The 18,679-nt window shown below is 44.3% G+C and overlaps 1 protein-coding gene across 1 annotated transcript in view; it reads right to left on the bottom strand.

Moving 5' to 3' along the window:
- Positions 1-18,679, bottom strand: part of LOC126092356 (rap guanine nucleotide exchange factor 6-like) — a 356,519-nt gene that overhangs the window by 203,741 nt on the left and 134,099 nt on the right. Inside the window, exon 2 of the mRNA XM_049907901.1 lies at positions 13,645-13,772. Coding sequence (XP_049763858.1) covers positions 13,645-13,772 — 128 coding nt within the window. The remainder of the gene's footprint in view (positions 1-13,644; positions 13,773-18,679) is intronic.

Here is an 18,679-nt window from a genome sequence, read left to right as displayed (position 1 = left end):
TTTACTGTCAAGTGTGGCAGCATTTCCCAAACGACTAAATTTGTAAACTGTTCACGTGCCACCTTGGTTAAAGTACATTGTGTGTGGCCAAATGGCGCTATACAAAACCGGCGGCGAGGTAAGTGTGGTGTAACACAGGCCATACGTGACTGGGGTGAATGATGGCTGCAGAGATGTCTACAGGCGAATAGAGGTGCAACTGTTGAGCAACTGACCACTCAAATGAACTAATAGTCCAACAGCAGACACTCCTCAACGACCATTCAGCGAATGTTGTAGCCTATTGGCCGCAACAGAAAGCACCTGGTTCATGAACGAGCGGTGGCGACAGATGGCCTTTTCATATAAAACGTTTTATGCACCCATCGGACAGATTGCCGTTGGCGTGTTTGTCCCTGCACCAATTGTTGGGAGAGTCCAGGCCGTATGAGAGAGCGTTACGGTCTGTGGAAGGTTTCCGTGGCATTCCCTGTGTGATCTGTCATTCTGGAAGGCACAATTGATCACATATATTCTTGGGGACAATGTCCACTGGTACATACAGTTTATTTCTCCTTGGCAGGATGGCATCCACCAGCAGTACAATTCAACGTGCGACAGAGCTTGTAGTGTACGTGCGTGGTTCAAAGAGCACTGGATTGAGTTTACTGTATCCCCTTGTCACCAGTCCCCTATCCCCCAAACCGCCCGTTTTAAATCCAACTGAGAATCTACGGGACCACTTCGATTAGGGTTTCCGCTCCACCGATGCTCATCCACGAAATCTTGTGCAGCTGACCATGCCACTGTAGTCGGTACCTTCCAGGACCTCATTTACTCTATTCCTGCACGTCCGTGCTACAGGAAGTTCAAGATTTTGACAGGTGGTCACATTAATGTGACTGAACGCGACCTGCAAAAGCCTCCACTTCTTGACGCTTGTATTCGCAACCATAGGCCCCTGAAGCCATAGTAACACGATTTGTGGTCATGTAGCGGAATAACTGTTGATGCTTCAAAGCTGAAAGCGTAGTCATTTTGTATGTGTAGTACCATCCACCTACCTGTCAACAATGATCCAAATCAGCGTTGTTCTCCTCGGTGGAATCCTTTATGGTGATAAATGTAAATGTCGTGTGACTAGGGCCTCCCGTCGGGTAGACCGTTCGCCGGGTGCAAGTCTTTCGATTTGACGCCACTTCGGCGACCTACGCGTCGATGGGGATGAAATCATGATGATTAGGACAACACAACACCCTGTCCCTGAGCGGAAAAAATCTCCGACCCAGCCGGGAATAGAACCCGGGCCCTTAGGACTGACATTGTCGCGCAGACCACTTTTTTTTTTGAGCAATCAGCTACCGGGGGCGGACTTTATGGCGATGAGTGTACATGAAGCAAGATCGCGCAGGGGTTTCACCAGTAACACTTAGGCCGAAATCGTTTCCGCCTGGTGTTACAAATACGCCATTATTTTGTCCATTTCATTTGTTCCCTCTGTATGTGTTAATATTTTCAGATTGAGCGGTAATTCCGTCAATCCATAATTACCATCGTCATTCTTTGTTAAATGAACAAACGGCGATAAATTCATCATTTGAAATCATACCATAAAAAGTATCATTGTCTTTTCGCAGTCAGTCATTTACATTAGTAAACCTGTACGTGAGCATCCTGGAATCTTTGCTGCTGAAATTGGTGTTGAAGCAATTGCAGTGTCGTTCAACAAGTGCACTTTTTCTCCATCCTACGCAACGTAACTAACTCTTTGCTCATGGATTCTACACCGTCTCTCTCTTTGATGTCATTTTACATTCAAAACAAACGAGGCCAACACGTAATAGTATACAGAGCATTGTGAACTCCGTAATAGACACCACGCCAAGATCCGTGTATGGCGGTTGTATGAAATTAAAGTTTAGAATTCTTGTCGTAGATGGTAGCAGGTAGTACGTCCGCAGTCATTTAAGACTGATTATGCCTTTCAGCGTTCAGTCTGGAGCATAGCCCCCTTATAAAATTCCTCCATGATCCCCTATTCAGTGCTAACATTGGTGCCTCTTCTGATGTTAAACCTATTACTTCAAAATCATTCCCCACCATCTAAGCCTGTTTGCCCTGACTGCTACATCTATAGAGTTCATTCCCAGTTTTTCTTTGATTTCCTCATTGTGGATACCCTCCTACCATTGTTCCCATCTACTACTACCTGCAATCATCCTAGCTACTTTCATATCCGTAATCTCAACCTTATTGATAAGGTAACCTGAATCCACGTTATTGGAGAAAAAAGAAAAAAAAAAAAAAAAAAAAAAACACGAATCTGGATGAACTGGATCAATGAGGGCCGTATAAACTAGATTCCATGGTGATAAACACAGATCGTTAATATTTCGTTTGAAGCACATCTGATGATTAGCTTTGAAAACGTGCCTATTCTTACTGCAGATAGTCTACAGAGATTTTAGTATCTTTTTGCTTTGCTAATAATTCATTATGTTCAACAACTAGTAAGCTGCTTTCTATGATTTCATCGTTAATTGCATTATTTCATTTTCCACGTATTGATTACAAGCGATTTTACTATTTACAGGTATCAGTTTACAATTCATCGTAAATGTTTCGATCACAAACCACAACATTAGTAGGCAGCTGAAACTGCTAATGACGCGAAAGAAGTTCTTCAGCGTTTCGATGATGCATTTCGAAATGGTTGTCACGACAAGCAATGACCGAGTATAACATCGTTAAGAGCAGCCAGAAAAACCGAACGGCGTTAATGGTCAAACGAGGATTTTGCAGCAGAACGAGGTTAAAGGCAAATGAATGATTTATATGACAACCGAGAACATTTGCGTATGAGGATAGCTACTTCGCGCTATACTTTTATCTTTTAAAGGCATTGTTTCTGGTGAACTGAGTCTTCACATGTGCAAGTATTGAATGAGTAAGTCTGTGATTTCTTTCTTTACGAGGATTTATTCAGTGATATCTAAGTCACTAAACATTTTCTAGGGAGTTTAGCTTTGCTGGTACCTTCAAGTTTTGACGGATCCCACACAGATTAGTTTCCTAGCATGAAATATAGAAGGTAATGTTCATACCGGGAGAGATAAGATTAGGAGAAAATGTTTAAAAATCTTATTTCATATTTAGTATTTCTCCTCGTGTACAGCGACTTTCGAACAGAAGTTGGGTAATTACTTTGCCCAAAGCAACGCAGAGGGTTATTCTGCAGGAAATTGCGGGGACACAGGGAACAAAGCGGAACGGGCGGTCGTGTTTGGCAGCAGCTGCGCTAAAAATACGCACAGAGTGCGTGTCTGCCGAGCCGCGCGAGTCGCGTTTATCAGCGCCGACTCGTGTACTACACTAACACTACACTTCCCCTCTGCTGGATTACCATCTCTGTCGTAAGGGCCGCTGTCCAGGAGGCTCAATTCCTGTTCTCCGGCTAGTGAAGAACTGCCTTACCGGGTTGCAGAAAGTTTAAGAGAAAATGAAATTGTATGTTATATTCGCTGGTAGTAATTCATCCTAATAAGAGATACACCAGCTGCCTACCAAACGAGCACAAGAGAAAGGGCAATCACAGACAATTAGCCAGTGTTCACCATCACAAGCCCATTCGCTTGTAGCCATCGACACACAGGCTTCACTCCAATATAACGGTAGTTATAGTCGCAATGCAAGTAAAGGAAAAATATTAGAAAATCATTGATGTGTAAATGCATCACACGAAAAATGTTGCTTTTGTCATCTGATATCCGCAGTCTGACTTACATTTTCGATACCTTCCCCGTATCAAAGTCGATAACAGACAAAAACCGTCTAGATTCTTCATTTCAGGGGTTGGACGAACTGTCTGCATAAATAATTAAGTTGGTATGGAACCCCCAAAGCACGAGTCCTACTAGTAGCTGGACAATTTGTGCCCCTAGTATTACAGGTATAGACATCACAGTTGTTCTCTAATTGTGATGGACTATTTAGGGAAAATTTCGCTAGTGAGTATCTATTGTGACAGCGCAGTTAAAATACTTAACTCCTGGCTGAACCCCACATATTATTCTTGCTGCTCGGTTTTGTGTAAGCGATACTTTCTTTGTAAGTGGTGCGTTACCCACAAAATTATTCCATAACACACTATTGAGCGAAAATACAGACAATATGTTATTAGGAGGTTGATTCGTTTGTGTCCAACATTAACAGTTATAGGAAGAGCGAAAGTAGCTGAAGTGAACGGTTTGAGAAGCTTAGTGATGTTTCTTCCAGTTCAAGATTTCATCAATATGTACACCGAAAACTTGGGAGCACTCTACCCTGTCTACTGACTCCTGCTCATGTACTACATCAGTTTTTGGTGTCAGTTATAAGGAGGATATTAGTAACATACGATTAATGTAATGTAAATTAAAAGTACGGCATGTCAAACTTCATAAAAACTCGTATTTTGTTTGTTAGGGGAGAGGGAGGGGAGTGAATGTGATTTAGAGATGAACGAATTTTATTTGCTGGTACCCCTGCCCAACATCCTGTAGAGCCCCCGCGAGCACGCTGAAGTGCCACAACGCGACGTGGCGTCAACTCCACTCCTGTCTGAAGTAGTGCTGGAATTAACAGACAGCACGAATCCTGCAGGGCTGTCCATAAAGCCGTAAGGGTACGAGGGGGTGGAGAGTTCTTCTGAACAGCACGTTGCAAGGCATCCCAGATATATTCAATGATGTTCATGTCTGGGGAGTCTGGTGGCCAGCCGAAGTGTTTAAACTCAAAATACTGTTCCTGGAGCCACTCTGTAGCAATTCTGGGCGTGTGGGGTGTCGCACTGTCCTGCTGGAATTGCCCATTCGTCGGTATGCACAATGGACATGAATGGATGCAGGATGTTTACGTACGTATCACTAGTCAGAGTTGTATCTAGACGTATCAGGGGTCCCGTATCAGTTCAATTGCACACGCCCCACACCATTACAAAGCCTACACCAGTTTAAGTAGTCTCCTGCTGACATGCAGAGCCCATGGATTCATGAGGTTGTCTCCATACCCGTACAAGTCAATCCGCAGATACAATTTGAAGCCAGACTCGTCCGGCCGGAAACATGTTTCCAGTCAACAGTCCAAAGTCTGTGTTGACGGGTCCAGGCGAGACGTAAAGCTTTGCGTCGTGCAGTCATCAAGTTACACGAATGGGCCTTCGGCTCCGAAAGCCCATATCGATGATGTTTCGTTGAATGTTTCGCATGCTGACACTTGTTGATGGCCCAACATTGAAACCTGAAGCAATTTTCGGAAAGGTTGCACTTCTGTCACGTTGAGCGGTTCTCTTTAGTCGTCGTTGGTCCTGTTCTTGCATGATCTTCTTCCGACTACAGCGATGTCGGAAATTTGATGTTTTACCGGATTCCTGATATTCACGGTACACTCGCGAAATGGTCGTCCGGGAAAATCCCCACTTCATCGCTACCTCGGATATACTGTGTCCTGTCGCTCGTGCGTCAACTGTAACACCAAGTTCAAACTCACTTAAATCTTGATAACCTGCTATTGTAGCAGCAGTAACCGATGTAACAACTGCGCCAGACACTGTTGTCTTTTACAGGTATTGTTGACGGTAGCGCCGTATTCTGCCTGTTTACTCATCTCTGTATTTGAATACGCATGTCTATACCTGTTTCTTTGGCGCTTCAGTGTATTACAGCAAGAGTTCGTAAAGTGAAAGTGATATATAAGCAGTATAATTGCGGTTACTTTTAACTTGAGCCAAGAGAGTTATCAGGCCTTTTGCACATTTTTTATTTTAGGTTAATCGTGATAAGAGATACATAACGTTATTTTTTTCTTTCCAGGTAGTTTATGATGCTGTTCCTTCTCAAAAAAAAAAAAAAAAAAAAAAACAAATACAAAAACTTGTGCCTCTGCACTCGGTTCCCGCCTGATGGAAGCAACTAATGAATTTATCGTCTATCTCATTTCCCCATTTGGATCTTTAAGTGCTACGGCAGTTTTCAACCAAGCATGTTTCTTTCCATTAGGATCTGTTGGATTAAAGAAGCGCCTATGACGTTTATATTCTACTACCAGCAACAGTACACACTGTTCTACTCGACCAACTCAGCTTCAAGAACGAAAGTAGTTCGTGCGTGGAACACCAGATGAGTGCGTTCTGTGCTGCGAATGCCAAAGTGGAGAGCGCCCGAACTTCCTCCGAAGGTTCGCGAGTGCCTGCGAATGCTGAACCGAACACGACCGAACGCTGCCTGCTTGTGCTCGCCTTCTGTGCACAACAGGGACAACGCTCGTCAGGTCATACTCGTTTGATAGTGTTCGCTCCGATATAATCCGGGATTTAGGCTTCATCAGGGATGTATGACATTCAGAACTGGTATAGGGGTCAAGAAAGGAGATTCCGTATCACCCAAACTGGATTCTTCAGCCCTACAGGTTATTTTCAGGTTCTGACACTCGAAAAATGGAGTAATACGTACTGACGGATATATCTGGACCACCTTTGTTTTCTGACGACACGGTACAGTTCGCTTCCAGTGCAGATTAACTACGAAAGCGAAGGCACCATGTAATGGAAAGAGTTTGAAAGAAGGCCTGAAAATAAATTATAACATGACTGAAAAAACACACAACGGTCAAACTGAAAAGGAAATACTGTTAAGTATCACAATAGAACCATTGGTTCTGTATTTAGGAATGAACAAGACAGTAAATTAAAGCTCTCAACAACCCTAAAAATTATTTGTGCACCACAGGGCTTTATTAGATATGGTCTTGTTGGAGGTGGTATACCGTTGCCTTCCTCCGACGTCTGAACTGTCTTAGCCAGCCAGTTACTGGAGGACAATCAGTTTAACGTGGCCTTCGAATAACGATTCAACTCACCATTTCTTTTTGCACCAACAAACCTGCCAGAGGTAAAATCAGTGGTAATTTACAGATAAAAATCCTAGTATTGACCGGCGATCTAAGCCGAGACCTTTATCATTGCACCACTGAGCTGAAGATAGGAGATTTTAAGAAATGGAATCGTCTGTAGTGTTTTTGGCATGCAAACTAGAGTTTCTTGTAACTTAGTGTTTGAATGTGTACTAAGCGGAGTTACATATAATCAGCTTTAAGGCCGTCATCTATTGAAAAATTCAAGCTTATTAATCGATCAATGGAGATATGTATGCTTGTTTTCCTATCTCCTCTAGGAAACTTTGAAGATCTTGGAGCAGGTAACAGACTGGAGTAGAAGGTGTACCGGAGGTGGGCGGGGTATTTCACCAGGTAGATGGACCGACGAAGTTTTTCGTTGAATCTCAAAACAAGAAAATAACGAGACTACAACTTGCCGGGAAGTGCGTAAATGTCACTAGAAAACAAGCAGGACAAACATGGATGCATGTATTTCGCAACGGTTGTAAGATGGGAAGAACTATGCCTCTTACATGAAGTCATTAAAGATCACCTAACTCACGTTGAGCGAACAGTAGGGCTGAACAAAAAATGACTGACAAGGCACAATGCATCTTGTAGAGGGTATAGTATGGACGTATTGAAATAATTAATGTCGGGTGATGGTTTTAAAGTAATTCACACGACATGAAAACTTTGTGGAAACGCGTCGATTTACTGGAGGCTAGTTTATCCCAGGGAAGTACTCAGAATTGACCGTGGTCGCCGGAGGAGCGGCTAAGGGAAGCGACAATGGGCAGCTTAGGGCAGATCAAGCTCTGAGAAAGCGGTAACGGGGAGCGGCCTCCAGCCACCTTAAGATTAGTGACAGCACGGGTGGTTGACCCCAACCCCATGCTGGTGTACCGGGAAGCAGACGGAGAATTTGTACGCCTGTTGATAAATGTCCGCCATCTCATTTTCAGTGAAGCATGCGAGAAAGCCGCGCAAAGCTACGGTGTAGCGGCAACAGAGGTCAAAATAAGCATGTTTGTGTCTATAGCAACTTCACGCTGAATTCACGGTCCGCAGATTGGCTCTGAGCAGTATGGGACTTAACATCTGTGGTCATCAGTCCCCTAGAACTCAGAACTACTTAAACCTAACTAACCTAAGGACATCACACACATCCATGCCCGAGGCAGGATTTGAACCTGCGACTGTAGCAGTTCCGGACTGAGCGCCTAGAACCGCGAGACCACCGCGGCCGGCCCACGGTCCGCAGAGTCTGAAGTAAATCAGGTGAAGAGCGACAGAATGAAATACGCCGGCCTCCGATGGGAACATAGAACCAAGGAATTTGAAGTACTCTCATGAGAGTCAGAATTCCGGAAAAATTGGTGTTTGTGCAGACGCTAACCTTGATGGGTTGCCTCGGAGGATTTAAACAACAGAAGTTGAGAGGAAGGGAAATTTTGTGGGCATTTGTTCACTTCCCAGAGCAGGCATTGGTCGGCACTGGGAAGCGACGCATAATTAACGCGACTTGCGCTGCAATTGGCGTAAGTGATTTTGCTGGAGGGGAAACCGAGGCGAAGAGCGGACTGTGAGAAGTCTCCGTAGAGGTCTTCCGTTCCCAGCTTGCCTAGAGTGCGGACGTGGCATTCTTTACGCAGATTGCCTGGGAAAGAGTGAGCATCTCTGCAGTTTAGGACCTAGCAAATGGAACGATTGAGCTTGGAGATAGGAAGTTTTGGTTCAGCTATATATTGAGCAAGATAGCTAGGAGTGAATAGACGAGCGCAGCCTTGCAGCACCACGAGGTTGGCCGACGTCTGCACAACGACGCCGCTCCGCCACGCTGTATTCGGCGATATTGCGCCCTATCCGGCCACTGATTAATTTGTTGAATCACGTCTGCAAAGTTTCCTCGAATGTTTCATGGGCCGTGTATTTTAGAATTCTTGTCGCACTTCTCATTACGCCTGGGCCAGTCGATAGAAATTACTTTTGAGTTATCGCGCTTTACTCCACGCAAACGCAATTTATTACCACTGTCTGATAGAAAAGTCTTGTAATGTGATGATTGAAGATCAGGAGTTAAAATAAATCTGTGCTAATCGACTGCATCTGTTTTCAATCAAGTCGTTCAAATCCCAAGTCACTTTCTTAATTAATTTTATGTTCAACATTTGCATCTGGTGTTCAATAGCTGAATATAACATCAATGTCCACCCCTTTTTAATTAAAAGGGATCAATTCTGAATCAATTAATGTCAACACTGCCACCGCAGTTCAATCAGGAGTCACAGGCCCTTATTACTTTCTTTGCGTTATCCGAGATTGCGGCAGTTTTGCAGTCTCTGTTGATCTGTTAGTCAATTACCTGGGGTAAACACACACCAAAACCAGATAAGTGACGGGTGGGGTGTTACACGGTAATGCATGAGTAATCTAGAAGGGGCTTTTCCCGCAGTGGATGTCAAATGATTGACAATAGTAGTGGTGCTAATACGTTGTAAGTATTGTCTCTGTTGGTGAATTCTGCCAATCCAAAACATACTGCCTATAGATGGTATGCACTAAGGACACGCTGACCTGTCTGCAATACACAAAAAAATTGGTACATTTTAGCCCATAACATGGTCTGAAGAAAACCGGAAATTGATGTCTCGATATTCTTTGTGTACAGAATTTTTGGTTCGGTGATGAGGTTAAGGTAGTACAAACAAACGCGTGTTCCTCGTTTTCAAGCGCCCGTATAGTGTTGCCAAGATTTTGCTCCGCGCAAGTGTACGTCTGTCGTAGAGTTCGATGTCGTGAAGTTTGGGGGGAAGGAGGAAAGCCTGAAGAGGAGGCTGGCAGCAGAGAGTCTGTGTTGGAATGGAGTTCACAGAGGGCAGGCCTGAGTGCTAAAGGTACGACCGCGTGAGCGAAACAGGCGGGGTATCGGCGGAGAGTCGCGAGCAAGCAGCGAGCACTGCATGTAGCGGTCGCTTGGAGCAACCAGCGGCTGTAGGAGCGTTGCGCAGGAGCAGTTGATCGTAGGACGGAACTGGGTCTCGACGTGGCAATGTGAGGTGTATCTCAGGGAATTGCCTTCGGCGTTGAGTCCGTGTTTGCCTCCGTAACTCCTACTGAGACATTTGTGTTGCCATTCCGCCTCGCTTGGGTTTGATTTCTGCCATGCCGCTTACTAACTATTTATTGGTGAGCTGCTATATTCAAACCTTACTTGTTCGGAGGTTTATCCTCCGATACTGATAATTAGTGGTTACCGTTAAAGCTGCCCTGTCCGTGGGAGTATGTTATTTGGTTTTGCTTGGCTGTTCCCGGGTTCTTTAGTCCTCTCCAACGCATTACCTTCTACGGAACTTCTTGTTTGTTAATTGATAGTTGATATCTGTAAGTCAGAAACTTGTGCGCCCAAACAGAGAGCGATCTTTTGAAAATATTTTATTCACCTTTTAGAAGTGGCCCAGTATAAGTGCGTGATGTTTCCTTTTAAGCTCATATCAGCGGTTGTGTTAAAGTCCAGGTTTGAACATTGATTACTTAGTTCACACTCAACTTGTTGGTTAAGCAAGGTAAAGGTAAAAGGAAGAGTATAAGTGTTAACTGCAATTTGATGTGTTTGGACTAACTTAATCTGCTTTTGAAATACTGGAAGTTATTCCACTGGTTGTCCGCTGTCTAGACACTTTAAAGAGCCCAGCGCCAATGACAATGCCATGCACTGTTCTGAGGCGTCAAGGTTTAATACTGGAAGGAAAATTCTTTTCATCTGATAACAAAAATAATTCACGGGGATCATCAGAAACTTGTTCTGCGACGAGTTGAATCGCCTGTGTTACGAGAGATTGAGCCTGGAAAAAAGGGGGGGGGGAGGGGCAGGTTTTGTTACGTGCCACACGCTCTATGTGTTTCGATTTACTAGAAGTTACGTTATTGATCTTAAGCCCGCTCAGCTAGCCGCGCGGTGTAACGCGCTGCTTCTCGAGCGGGAAGGCGTGCCGGTCCCCGGCACGAATCCGCCCGGATGGTTTCTAAGGCAGCTTTCCATCTACCTCGGCGAAGGCGGGCTGGTTCCCCTTATTCCGCCTCAATTGCACTGTGTCGGCGATTGCTGTGCAAACACCGCTTCCACGTACGCGTACACCTTAATTACTCAACCACGCAAACATTTGGGGTTACACTCGTCTGGTATGAGACATTCCCAGGGGGGAGGGGGGAGGGGGGAGAGGGGGGCATTGGGGGCCGAACCGCACAATAACCATGGGTTCGGTGTGGAGCGGCGGAGGGGTGGGTGGACTGCTGTGGGGTTGTGAACTACTGAGGGCTCCGTCGTTTCTAGGTCCGGTTCAATACATACACACTGACCTTATGTGTAAACATATTCTCAAGTATTTAATTTATTCTGAAAGTTTCATTACACTGCGATCTTGAACTCTGGGCTTGGCGTACTGAAGAGCTGAGTATTGTGCACCTGTTTAGATGAACAGTCATCATACAAGGCTTGTTGACACCCAGCTGAATACAACAATGCGCATAACATCTGGCGCAATCAGATCCACTCCAGTTTATTGGCTTCCACTGTTAACTGGCATAATGTCTCCCGATTTCACAGATGTACTGCCATTATGAGGGAATTCCACAAGATCTCCAGGAATTCTAACCTATCCGTGCATAGCAACCTGCCACTTTTAAATCGTAGGAGACTGAAATCACGCCATCCAACTATGTGAGATGCTGCTGACATGGTTGCTACGGATTTCGAACCCCTTGAAGAATGGAAAGTTCGGTGTGAAGCAGTGATAGATGTGCGTCTGCACATCATCATCTGTGGTGCTAAACTTACAAGTGGATTCCACCTACCACACAAGACCTGGACTACTCTCAAAAGAATCCGTACTTGCCATGGCCGATGAAGGGAAGCTGTCTTTAAGTGGACGAAGCTGCCTAATCCAGCCTCTGACTGCGGGGCTCCATACCAGACCTTTGAACACATTGTCAGTTAATGCAGCGTTCGAGGCTATCACGGTGCCGAAGAGGACTTCCTGCTAGGAACCGTAGATGTAGTGCACTGGACTGAAGGACTGGTTCAAATTGTTCAAATGGCTCTGAGCACTATGGGACTTAACTCCTGAGGTCATCAGTCCCCTAGAACTTAGAACTACATAAAACTAACTAACCTAAGGACATCACACACATCCATGCCCGCGGCAGGATTCGAACCTGCGACCGTAGCGGTCGCGCGGTTCCAGACTGTAGCGCCTAGAACCGCTCGGTCACCAACGGCTGGCTGAAGGACTGGATACTCAGTTGTAAAGCCAAACTGAAGTTTGTGTGTAAATATATACATATGTATATGTAATTTAATTTTATGATATGTTTGTATTAGCCACAGACTAAGTAACTAAAAATACTGTTAAACACCTGTTTTTTGGAATTCAAATCCAGTAGAGCTTGGTTTTAATTAGGATCTGCCTCAGCGTTTACTCTGCTTCTGTACATCCCTTTATCAGGACTTTCCTCACTTAGTGGTTCTCTGCATGCTATTAGTAGATACTGTTTGGGATAGTTTGATAGAATTAATTTTTTGTTTGTTTGTTTGGATCCTCTGTTTGGATTTAGTTCTTCCATTTCAACATCCCTCCTGCTATCCCAGTTACATCAAACACTATTTTTGAATTCTTCGCTTGCGCTTCGTCACTTGCATAGCAGCAGCGGAGTACTACAGAGCAACAACCTCTGCAAGATGCGACGGCTCTTTCCTATGAAGGCACTACCACTGCTCTAATGGTCTGACGGCAACACTGGCCATAAACGAAAACGGTATCTACTTTTACAAATGTCGTATGCAGTGTGGAAGTCTGGATAGCTTCATGAGCAACGTCTCAAAACTACAACGGCGGCACACACACTGACGGGCTTCAGGAGCACAGGTAAGCAAACGAACCTTAACAGTCACGTGTTGGCGTACATTCGGCACAGTAGGGCAGACGTACAAGGGGCCTCTTCTCGTGACACTGTCTATTTAGCCAGTTCCATACATGTTATGTCGCTGAAATCCTCTTCGAAGGCTCTTTCCACCAATGCCACTAAAAGTAAACTAAACTTCTCCCGAACAGGCCACGAAGGCCCAACGCTATCGACCGGCCGCCGCGTCATCCTCAGATCAAAGGCGTCACTGGATGCAGATATGGAGGGGCATGTGGTCAGCACACCGCTCTCCCGGCCGTATGTCAGTTTCCGAGACCGGAGCCGCTACTTCTCAATCAAGTAGCTCCTCAGTGTGCCTCACAAGGGCTGAGTGCAGCCCGCTTGCCAACAGCGCTCGGCAGACCGGATGGTTACCCATCCAGGTGCTAGCCCAGCCAGACAGCGCTTAGCTTTTCAATGCCACAGAAAAGGTATATTGTTTCATTTTTAAAAAAAGCCTGAGTAGTATTAGTCATCTGTAAACGTTAAAAATTAAGTTGTGCAAAGTACAGTACATTGTTCGCTATTCCCTACCGAAAACCGCAGATCGATGTATTTATTCGTTCTGGATGTATTTTAGAGTACTCAGTGGGAGGCACAAAAGACAGACTACCACATTGTTTTTACTAGTAGCTGTCGTCTGCTGTAAGGTTGAACATAGAAGTGTAGTGCAGTTTAGCGCGCACACTCTACAGCCCAGCACGGTGTAGAGCAGAACAGTACAGTGCAGTGCAGTGCAGCACAACACAGTATAGTACAGCATACTGTAGGACAGTAAGGTGTAGTACTCACTAGTAGAGGACGTCGTTGGCGTCGTGCCTCTCGTACCGCACGGCGCGGCACATGGCGCGCAGCACAGAGTCTCTGATGGCGGACAGCGCCTCCAGGCCCCGCAGCCCATAGTAGATCACCTGCAGGTCCTGGAACAATCACCACACACCTCATGAGCACATTTAAAAATACATGCATGAAAAGAAACATGAATTAAAATGAAAAACATGTTGCAGAAAGATTTCAGGCTGTTCCAGCCAGTACGCGCAGGGAGCAAACAAACCCCCAAGGGAGCAAACAAACCCCCAAGGGAGCAAACAAACCCCCAAGGGAGCAAACAAACCCCCAAGGGAGCAAACAAACCTGTTAACATCCAGTGAATGAATCTGTTGTTGCTGGTAGGTCACCGTCGAATCACCTCGTAAACGAGAGAAAAAAAAAATCATTGTGTTGAAGTGTCAAACCTTTTATAGAGAAGCTCGTTAGCCCCCAGGCAGCAGTGAGAAGGCTTTTTGCAGATGATGCTGTGGTGTATCGAGAGGTTGTAACAATGGAAAATTGTACTGAAATGCAGGAGGATCTGCAGCGAATTGACGCATGGTGCAGGGAATGGCAATTGAATCTCAATGTAGACAAGTGTAATGTGCTGCGAATACACAGAAAGATAGATCCCTTATCATTTAGCTACAAAATAGCAGGTCAGCAACTGGAAGCAGTTAATTCCATAAATGATCTGGGAGTACGCATTAGGAGTGATTTAAAATGATATGATCATATAAAGTTGATCGTCGGTAAAGCAGATGCCAGACTGAGATTCATTGGAAGAATCCTAAGGAAATGCAATCCGAAAACAAAGGAAGTAGGTTACAGTACACTCGTTCACTCACTGCTTGAATACTGCTCAGCGGTGTGGGATCCGTACCAGATAGGGTTGATAGAAGAGAGAGAGAAGATCCAACGGAGAGCAGCGCGCTTCGTTACAGGATCATTTAGTAATCGCGAAAGCGTTACGGAGATGACACATAAACTCCAGTGGAAGACTGCAGGAGAGACGCTCAGTACCTCGGTACGGGCTTTTATTAAAGTTTCGAGAACATACCTTCACCGAAGAGTCCACCAGTATACTGCTCCGTCCTACTTGTATCTCGCGAAGAGATCATGAGGATATAATCAGAGAGATTAGAGCCCACACAGAAGCATACAGACAATCCTCCTTTCCACGAACAATACGGGACTGGAATAGAAGGGCAAACCGATAGAGGTACTCAGGGTACCCTCCGCCACACACCGTCAGGTGGCTTGCGGAGTATGGATGTAGATGTATATGTAGATGTAGAGGAAGACCGAGACCAGTGGCCACAGGGAACCGTGAGCAGGCTCATCATCCATACAATGAGAGCGGATCCACGACCCAATTGGTTCTTTATATGCAGAGTAGTGTTCACGGTGTTACATCTAAATAATACCGACGCTGCGAATTTATAAACTTGTTGTTCTAATATTAATAATGAAAACTTTTTTTTGACACTGAACATATATTTCTTTCAACATCGACGTTGCAAAGTTTCAGTGCACACTGTTTGTTACAACTGGCAACCACAATTCCTTTTTGGCATTTGAAAGAAACTTTTCGTTCCTGAACATCTCATAACCACACAAATGCAACACAACAACGAATTTTTGTCGGGGAGCAGAGTTTGTCGACAGTTAAGTAAGTCGCAAACATTTACAGTTAACTTCTATGGCAGGCACAACGCAGTCCAAAAGTTCTTTTTAGGTGTCACTGTTCAATATATTCGTCACAGTATAATGGGAAGCGCTACTCTTGACAAACTTTTATTCATAAGATAAACGGTCGCCTATACTTTTTTTCTCGGTGTTTGACTACATCGTTACGTCGTTTTATATACCACGTTTCGGCCACTGTAGGAAGCAGCCTTCATGATGATGGCGCATTTACAACTGGGTCAGTGCTGTATTCGTTCAGATTTTCCATATTGATATTTCGTCCTGCCTTAGTGTCAGTTTACACAAGAACGTCACTGAGTCATATTTTTGATTGAATGGCAATGAGCGTGGACGCCTGAGACAGTCAGATAGATACGACGGGTGATCAAAAGGCAACACGATTTTATTAATTTCGCGGACTTCATAACCCGATTTTCAAAATTTTTGTTCTCTTGTTCGTACGTATTTCCTGATGTACCTTTGAGTTTTCAGCTGCTTTAAATATTTAGTCTATTGTTAACAGCCGTAAAGTTTATACGTGGGCTTTCGAGTGTTGGCGAATTTTTACTTCGGGAAAAAGGGACCAAATAATTTCATTAACTTTTGTTCGAAAAATGGAATGAAGTACAGCAGCGCACTCGAAATGTTGACTGTGGCTTTTGGTGAATCTACTGCGAGTAAGACAAGAGTACAAATGGTATAAACGTTTCGAAGAGGATCGGCAACACGTTGCACACGACGAGCGTCCTGGACGCCCTAGCACATTAATTACTGACAATGTAGGAGAAGTAAAAAAAAAATGGTTCTGGAGAATCAACATTAGAGAAGTTGCCGATGGTGCCAGGATATCCTTTGGCTCAAGCTAAGCAATTTCTTCGGATGTGTTGGGCACGAAAGGTGTAGCAGCAAGATTCATTCGAAGTTGTTGATTTTCGATCAAAAACGACGACGCGTAGATGTCGCTCAGGGAATGCTGAGCGAAGTCCACAACGATCCATAACTTGTAAGTAAGGCTACAACAGAAGACGTAAAAGGGGTATATGGGTATGACGTCGAAACCGAAGCCCAATCGTCGAAATGGAAACCAAGTGAAGAACCAAGACCGAACAAAACTCTACAAGTTCGATCACATATGAGGGTTATTCTCACTGTTTTCTTCGATTGCCATCTGATAGTGCATTGAGAGTTCCTTACGGTCGTAAGGTCAGAAAGGACTACTACCTAGAAGTTGAGGGCAGTTTGCGTTAAGCAATCCGAATGAAACGACCAGAACTGTGGCACAACCAGTCACAATATTACTCTCGCTCACACCTCAATGCTTGATCGCGATATGTATATATATTTTTTTAATAGCAAGAAACAAAACCGTTATGTTGTCTCAGTCACCACATTTGCCAGACATGGCTCCCTGCGACTTCTTTCTATCCCCGAGGGTGAAGAGGACCATGAAAGGACGTCATTTTGCCACCATTCGTAGGATTAAAAAGGAAGTGCTGAAGGAGCTGAACACCATAACAAAAAGCGAGTTCCAGAAGACCTTCCAAGACTTGACAATCGCTGGTACAAGTTTATTATATCTGAAGGGGGATTACATTGAAGGTGGCAAAGTTTATGTTGATGAATAAATAAAGATTCTTCGAGAAAAACAAAAATTCACGTTACTTTTTCATCACATCTCGTAGATAGGTGATTATGCCAAGACCGTGCATTCCAATTTTTGTAATGCAATAAAAATAGGAGTGAATAACGTTTTTGAGCCAACTGCAAATATTAGAACGCACGACCCGACTACTCGTCCAGTAGTAAGAACAGTACCCTGACGAATGCTGCTTTTAACAGTGGCAGAAACATCGCTCTAAGAAACACGATGCCTCTGTCACATATCCCTATTTCAGAAGCGCTGACAACTGCCGATAAAATAATTCTTAAATAACTTCCTAACTTCCATTTTATATCACTGATGATGATTAGTTGTCAAATTATTTACAACAGCTGGCACGGCGCGTTTTGTGCCTTTCCACGACTAACATTAACCAAATTGCTTTGTGTGCATTCACAACCTTACTTGCTTACTTACGAACACAAAAACAATTAATCCTACCTTGTAAACTATATGACTTTCCTTTGACACAGAATGAATGTTTTGGACACTTTATCATCATTAAGTGTGTGTGTGTGTGTGTGTGTGTGTGTGTGTGTGTGTGTGTGTGTGTGTGTGTGTGTGTGTTTTTTTTTATGATAGGGTTGTATGCACAATAAGCGGCAAATGCTATCGGCTGATTTATGAACATGTGGAGCGGGAAAACCTGTATAGAACACTGTCTTTATTTTTGTATTTGTCGCTAAATTGCCTCGTTAATGAACTACGCGTGCGCCATAAAATGCAAAGCGAACGTTGTTTCACGCTACACGACAGTGTTGTCGACTGTTGGAGCTTTAAGCTACCACATTTCAATAGCTTTCAAGCTTTTTTATTTAGATCATTACCGTTAAAGCGTGTACTCATATTCATAATTTCCTGCGAACGGCTGCAACTGCACTACAGGCGGAGTCTCTGTCGTTTTATTATACGAGCTAATCACAGAACTCTCGCAGAGGAAAGCTGCATGTAGTCCTGATTAACCAGGAAAATCATTTTTCGGATTTAGTATCCCCGATGGAACCATCGCCATCACTGTTTTACAACAGCTGGGACACATTTTAGCCTTGACGCCAAGGAACACTAAATCTAGGCTGCTACAGAAACATTTCTACGCCGCTCTACATCTCCCGGGTGTTGCAACTGAAATACAGCGACTGACGGAGGTCAGCGTAGGCTGGAATTATCGTATGGCAGCGATACTTTGTGGATATGCTAATGCGTTAATGCGAAACTGACTTACTCTGGAAAACGTTATTTCCAATTTTGGTCACGAGGTCCAAATCTGGGGCTGAACGGATTATCATCGACGTGTCTAGTGCTCATGTTGAGCCAACTTTGTAAGTGGCGGTTAATAGTAAATCAACATTATGCCCTTTTGACTTATTCGACCTCTTTGACCTTTCTCTGCACACATCAAGTTCCTAATCCATTACATACGGAAACATTTCCATACGTCTTTCCTGCATTCAAAGCGCCAGATTCGCACCTGGTGGCCAAAATCTTACCCTTTTCCGTGTAACTCGGTTCCGCATTAACGCATTAGAATATCTACTACGTTCCGCTGCCATACAATAACTGCAATTCACACTAGACCTCTGTGACTAGCTGCATTATTTCAATTACAACCACACGGTATTTTCAACTGCTTATTGCAGTCAATCCTGTCTGCCTCCACAAATTTGATTC

Source organism: Schistocerca cancellata, chromosome 1 (assembly GCF_023864275.1).
Source record: "Schistocerca cancellata isolate TAMUIC-IGC-003103 chromosome 1, iqSchCanc2.1, whole genome shotgun sequence".
In the NCBI taxonomy this organism is placed as follows: domain Eukaryota; kingdom Metazoa; phylum Arthropoda; class Insecta; order Orthoptera; family Acrididae; genus Schistocerca; species Schistocerca cancellata.
Note: the sequence above shows the minus strand (reverse complement) of the source record. Positions and strands in the feature narration are given on the sequence as shown.